The sequence below is a fragment of the Lactuca saligna genome, chromosome 4, assembly GCF_052625555.1.
Source record: "Lactuca saligna cultivar CGN05327 chromosome 4, ASM5262555v1, whole genome shotgun sequence".
NCBI lineage: Eukaryota > Viridiplantae > Streptophyta > Magnoliopsida > Asterales > Asteraceae > Lactuca > Lactuca saligna.
In genome coordinates this window covers 128,375,879-128,382,345 of record NC_136420.1, presented here as the reverse complement: position 1 = coordinate 128,382,345, position 6,467 = coordinate 128,375,879, and the positions used below count along the sequence as shown (strand labels likewise).

General features: G+C 38.7%; 1 protein-coding gene across 1 annotated transcript; it reads right to left on the bottom strand.

The window, feature by feature from the left end:
- Positions 1–430: 430 nt before the first annotated feature.
- LOC145042792 (ABC transporter B family member 19-like) lies at positions 431–6,062 on the bottom strand. Its single transcript, XM_078991272.1, has 8 exons — positions 5,284–6,062; positions 4,997–5,226; positions 4,848–4,902; positions 4,590–4,765; positions 4,285–4,449; positions 3,589–4,201; positions 966–3,085; positions 431–864 (listed from the first exon to the last, which is right to left on the bottom strand). The coding sequence occupies exons 1-8, from the start codon at positions 5,945–5,947 to the stop codon at positions 517–519; spliced, it is 4,371 nt and encodes a 1,456-aa protein (XP_078847398.1). The 5' UTR covers positions 5,948–6,062; the 3' UTR covers positions 431–516.
- Between the last annotated feature and the right edge of the window lie 405 nt (positions 6,063–6,467).

The window sequence follows — 6,467 nt, the reverse complement described above, 5'->3', positions numbered from 1 at the left end:
TATTGAAACTTCCCCAAAAGTTTGGGACTTTTCTTAAGATTTCCCTAATTTTATCGTTTTTTGTGTTATATTCGTTTAACGAGTTGTATCCAATCCAAAAACCCATTTTAATGAGTTTTACCGTATGCATGTAAAATTGTACCGATCCAAGAAACAGAAAACCCGAAACTCAACTCGATAAACCTCTTCCAATCCGATCCATAATCCACAATATTCTACGAAACTGTTTTGGAAAACCCGAAACTCAACTCGATAAACCTCTTCCAGTCGGATCCTAAATCCACAATATTCTACGAAACTGTTTTGGTCCAAATGATGACCCTATTTGTGGGCTTTTTTTGGTAGAAGAGAAAAGAGAAGTGCACATTAACTATTAGTCTATTTAATTATTCATGTAACCATAATTTCAAAAATGGAAGAATGCATGATCACCAAAAGAAATTACAGTAAAAATGTTATAGCTTGTGATCATCAAGGGATGGGGTTTCAAAATCTATAGATATATCCTGCTTGCACTTATGCAAAAGCATTTGCTTCTGTTTCAGCACGGACAAGGCTAGCATAAACACCATCATGATGTGAAGTCATAAGCCTATCATGGCTTCCATACTCCGTCAGCCTCCCTTCCTGGACCACCGCTATCACATTGGCGTCTCTGATGGTGGAGAGGCGGTGCGCCACCACAATGGTGGTCGTCCGTTTGGTAATCTTCCTAAACGCTTCTTGAACATTCTTTTCTGATTCCAAATCGAGTGCACTACTTGCTTCATCTAGTAATAGTATTCTTGATTTCTTCAATATCGCCCTTGCGATTGCTAATCTTTGTTTTTGACCTCCGGATAATTGAGCCCCACTTTGACCCACCTACAATGTAGAACCCTAATTACGATTTACCAAAAACAAAATCTCGATAATCAAAATACAAATTAGGGTTTCCCAAATCGGATGATTTCTCGAATACATACCTCAGTATCGTAGCCTTCAGGGAGTCCACAGATGAAACTATGAATGTAAGCTTCTTTCGCAGCTTCTTCAATTTCTGCAAATGAAGCATTAGGGTTCCCAAATCCGATGTTTTCTTGAATCGTACCCGCAAACAATGCCGGTTCTTGACCCACCAAAGCCGTTTGAGATCGTAGCCATTTCAAATCGAGCTCCCTCAAATCAATTCCCGCCATTAAAACCTTACCTTTAATCGGATCGTAAAATCTCTGTGTCAACCAAATCAAAGTAGACTTCCCGGAGCCACTACTTCCGACCACCGCCACCATGGTTCCACCTTTCACCTTCAAACTAAAATCCCTCAACACAATCACATTCGGCCTCGAAGGATATGAAAAGGTAATCGTCTTGAACTCAACATCAAACATCTTCGAGCTTTCAATCTTTCTCCCTTTCCCACGAATCAATGGAACGCGACTAATAACACCAAAAACAGCCGGAATCGCTGTCGAAGCTGCTGACGTGTCCGGAGCAAGACCCGCGAGTTGACCAACTGAAAACGAGCTCAAAACAAGAATCAAGAAAATCTTGTAAACATCACCAAACGAAGTGTCACCTCGTTTCACAAGGTAAGCCCCGAACAATAAAATCACAGTATAAGCTGCATACATTGCACCCTGTGAAAACCCTAACGCCATTCCAGTGATTTGTGATCTCCTTACTGATGTTTTCTTAGGGTTTGATAAAGATTGCTCAAACGATTGAACAATCTTTTCTTGAGTTGCAAAAGTTGCAACTGTCCGAATGTTTGATACAGCCCCCGAAGCAATTCTAGTGGCTGTATCATAAGATCCATTATCCAACTTTGGTCCAATGTTGACCAATAAGGTAAAGTAGCTAGCTCCAAGTGTAAAAGGAGTGAGAAGAGTCGCCATAAGAGCTAACCTCCATTGAAGATAGAAAGAAACCCCAAGTCCAACAGCAGCCGAACTCATACCCATGAATAAAACCGAATATCTATCGGCTAAAACTGACCTGAAACTTATACAATCAATCGAAAGCCTGGAAACGAGAATTCCGGTTGAATTATCATCGGAATCAAACCACCCTGGTTCCTGTTTCAAAATGGAACGGAATAGCACATTCCGGACCCGTTTAGTGAGATTCGTTCCCGCCCAACCACAGAACCCTTGCTGACCTGTCATAGCTAGAATAATCGCGATTCCAAGCCCCACTAAAATCAGACAAAGATACCTAACATCTCTTTTCAATTTCTCAGGGTCGGGATCAAAATAGACCTTAAGTGCTTGACCTAAAACCAATGGAAAGATTGACAAAATTGCCCCTGCCACCATTCCCAAAATAATCCCGATAAACAACATTCCGCCTTCCGGTTTCTGTAATTTCCATACTTCCGAAATCATATACGATCCTGATTTTTTTCCTTTTGGTTTTTCTGTTTCCACTTCGTCTATTTCATTCAAAGATTGCATGTATTCTGATCTTGATATCTCCTGTACATGATTCGATTTCAAAAGATCTTGAGCACTAGTCGTTCTTTTTTGTCCACCATTATTAGGGTTTGATGAGACACCTTCAGATGCGAGGTTGATGAGAGCAAAATAAGCTCCTTTTCTCTCCATGAGTTGTTGATGATTGCCGCTTTCAATTACCGATCCTTGTTCCATGACAACAATCCTATCAGCATTTCTTACGGTTGCTAGCCTATGAGCGATCACCATTGTTGTTCTATTCTTTGAAATTTTATCAATGGCTTGTTGGACAAGAGTTTCGGATTCAGGGTCAAGTGCACTTGTGGGTTCATCTAAAAGAAGGATTTTTGGGTCTTGGATCATGGCTCGAGCTAATGCAATACGTTGTTTTTGACCCCCTGAGAGCTGTGTTCCTCTATCCCCAACTTGTGTGTCATACCCTTGGGGTAAATTTGTTATGAATTTGTGTGCGTTTGATGCAATACAAGCTGTGATTGCTTCTTTCTTTGTGGCATTTTCTTTTCCCATCATGATGTTTTCAAGAATTGTGTTTGCGAATAGAACAGGCTCTTGACCCACCATGCTCATTTGACTTCTTAGCCATTTCACTTGCAAAGTCCTTATATCGTGACCATCCAACTTCACAACACCTGTGCAAATTAAAATCGTTAAGAATTCCTTAAACTAAAAGAAGTTATAATTTGTGGTTTGTATTGTAATAATTTTGTATTCAACATTGTCTATTTCCATTTTGGATAAGTTTGATTGTAACAATTTATCATATAACTTTGGTTCTCTGGATGCCAGTGGTTTTTAACCATTTATCATATAGTTAAAACCGTTAAGAATTCACTAAAGTAAAAGTAATAATTTTGCATACAACATGCTTTATTTCCATATTTGATTGTAACAATTTATCATATAGTAAAAAAAATTCGTTCTGGTTTTTAACATTTTATCCTATAGTTAAAACCGTTAAGGATTCATTAAAGTAAAGGAAATAATAGTTTGTGGTTTGTAATAATTTTGTATTGAACACTATTTGTTTCCATTTTGTGTCGGTTTGATTGTAACAATTTATCATATAATGAAAACTTTTGTTTTTATGGATGTCTGGTTTTTCTTTAAGGTTAAAGAGGATAAGAGAACTTACCCTCATTAGGATCATAGAACCTCTCTAAAAGAGCGAAAACAGTTGACTTCCCAGCACCACTAGCACCAACTAACGCCAAAGTTCTTTGAGATGGAATCACCAAATTGAGGGAATTAAGAATTGGAAGAGTGGGTCGAGATGGGTAAGCAAAAGAAACATTCTTGAACTCAATCTTTCCATGTCCACCCGAAAGCCTTCTTCCCATACTAGAATACGGATCAATTGCTGGGATTCTATCAATAACTTCAAACACTCTACTAGCTGCTACAGTCCCTTGTGCAAATTGAGCATAATAAGATAACGATAGAGCTAAACCTCTTCCACCAACATTCACACCAAAGAAACAAGCAATAGCTGCTCCACCAGATAACTCATTTTTTGAAACCAAAATTGATCCATACCAAAAAGCCAATGCCCATGTTGAATAAGTAACCAAATATATAACACCAATTCCTATACCCTTTGCAAAACCGAGTTTTTTTCCAACAGGAATCGATTCTTCCAATAACATATTGTATTTATCTGTTAACTTTTGTTCAGCTACGAAAGAAAACACGGTTCTGATTGAACTTATGGTTTGTTCGGCTATGCCACCGGCTTTCTTGTAAGAGTTCTGTGAGAAAATACGAAACAAATAGTTGAAAAATGTTTAAAACTCAAATGGTGTGTCGTGAATGTTGTTTTATAAGTTTGTACCACTTCTTTTGTAGCTAAACCGACATAAACCGCCTTATATGCCATACCACAAAACATTGTTAGTGGAGTAACTGCAAGAACTGCTAAAGAGACTTTCCAAGACCTTATGAATCCAACTGTGTAGCCACAAATGAAGGTACATATGTGATGTATAAAATGCGCCATCTATATTTCAAAAACACCAACATGTTATTAGAAATGTGGAGTCATGGATTTTCTCTTCAAAAGAGCCCTTAAGGAGAAGGGAGACTCTATATATAAAAACATATAATTCAAAATGATAAATACTTGAAAGTTGTACATGCCTTCTCTCCCATAACTTCTTGGATTTGAGCAACATCGCTTGAGATTCCATGCATGATCTCACTGGTGCTAATTTCTGTATCAAAGAATGCAACGTCTTGGCGTAGAACTGATCTTAGGTATGCGGTTCTTATTCTATGAGCTGATCGTTCCCCCACTAGTCGCCAACATGCAATCTCTATGAATCATAAAACGTGTGTAAATAGTTTCATAAGAAAACTATAAATCACATGCATGCTTATAGAATGTCAAAAGCTTACGTAAGTATGCTCCAATCACCACTAATCCAGACAACGCCACCATGAATAAACATATCTGAAGTTATATGATTAAAAACAGAAATTAGTTAGATGAATTCATATGAATAAATTAGAAATTAGCATAACATGCAAGAGAACGATTTTATTACCCTTTTGACGTCTTTCATCATCTGGTCATTGTCATCGTCTAAAGCAATTTTGTTGACAAACTTTCCGAAAAGAAAGGAATACCAAGGTAAAGATCCTCCATTGACCAAAGCTCCCAAACTTCCTATTATCACAAGAAAAATATCGAGTTTTGTTGAATACTTAAACAACCCAAAAACCCCAATCGGTTTTGGTGCTACATGTTCATCTTCATCATCATCATCATCCTCATCTTCATCAACATCAAACTCGTCAATATAACTCTTACTAGGACTCGAAAGCTTTTGACTATCTTCACCATAACCATAACTCTTTCTAGGACTCGAAAGTTTTGGACTGAGCCCATTATCTAAACGACCTTTTGTTCTTTCTGTATTAGTAACCATGTCTGCGAAAGTAGCAGTCTTGCTGAGAGTAGGATTGTTTTTGTTAGGGTTACCTTTCCCAACATAGCTTTGGAGTTCGATCCTACCTGGCAAGCGGCTGTGACCGGAATAATGTTCATACGACGGATTTGTAAAGCTACGAAAGTTGGCACCACCACCACCGCCAGCGCCGCCGCCTGCAGCGGCGTTACGGGAAAGGAAGTAGTCATTTGCTGATCGGCGAAATACACGGCTGCCAGGGGTGGATGCGACGTAGGACTGGCTGGGTTCAGCCCAGGGGGTTAATGCGGCGCCAAGGTTGCTGCCGCGGTTGTCGTGGAAGCCGGTGGGTTCATACTGCCATGAGAGTTCAGCTTGCCATGACTTGTCGGTGTCTGAGGCGAAAGGAGTGGTGGGTGGGACACGTGTAGCTCGGGTTCTACGTGAAGCAGGAAGGTGTGGAGAGGTGTGAGAGCTAGAAAACGAGAAGGCTGGTGAGTGGTGGGGCTGAGCTGGAGTTGTGTGGCGAGGCCGCCGGCGGCGGTTGTCAGTGGCGGATAAGTCCATCTCGAAAGAGGATTCAGCCATGGAAGAAAGAGGTGGATGACATGCAGAATGTGAGAGTGATTTTGGGTAGAAAATTAATCAAAATATGAAAGAGACGCTATGTTTTCTCCGCAATGATAGTTGTTTTTTGTAACATTGTAGAAAGCTCAAATGTGCATTGTGTTTGCCAATGTTGTTGAATGGATTTGTTTTTATATTTGGCGCATCTCATGTTTTTTCACTAATTATAAATATGTAGTACTAGTTAATTTTAATATATTTAAATAGAAAATGACGAAGTAACAGAATATTTATCATGGATCACGTTTGGATTTTCGTATCAGAGTTTCTATCATGGCAAAATTTATGAACTGACAAAAAAAAAAAGATGTTTTAAAAGAATAACCAAGATAATGGATGTTTCAAAAAATATCATAATTTGTGAGGAAGTGACATGGCAGATAAATTTATTAAGAAAAAAAAACCTTAACAAAATTGACCAAGATAATGGATGTTTCAAAAAATATCATAATTTGTGAGGAAGTGACATGACAGATAAATT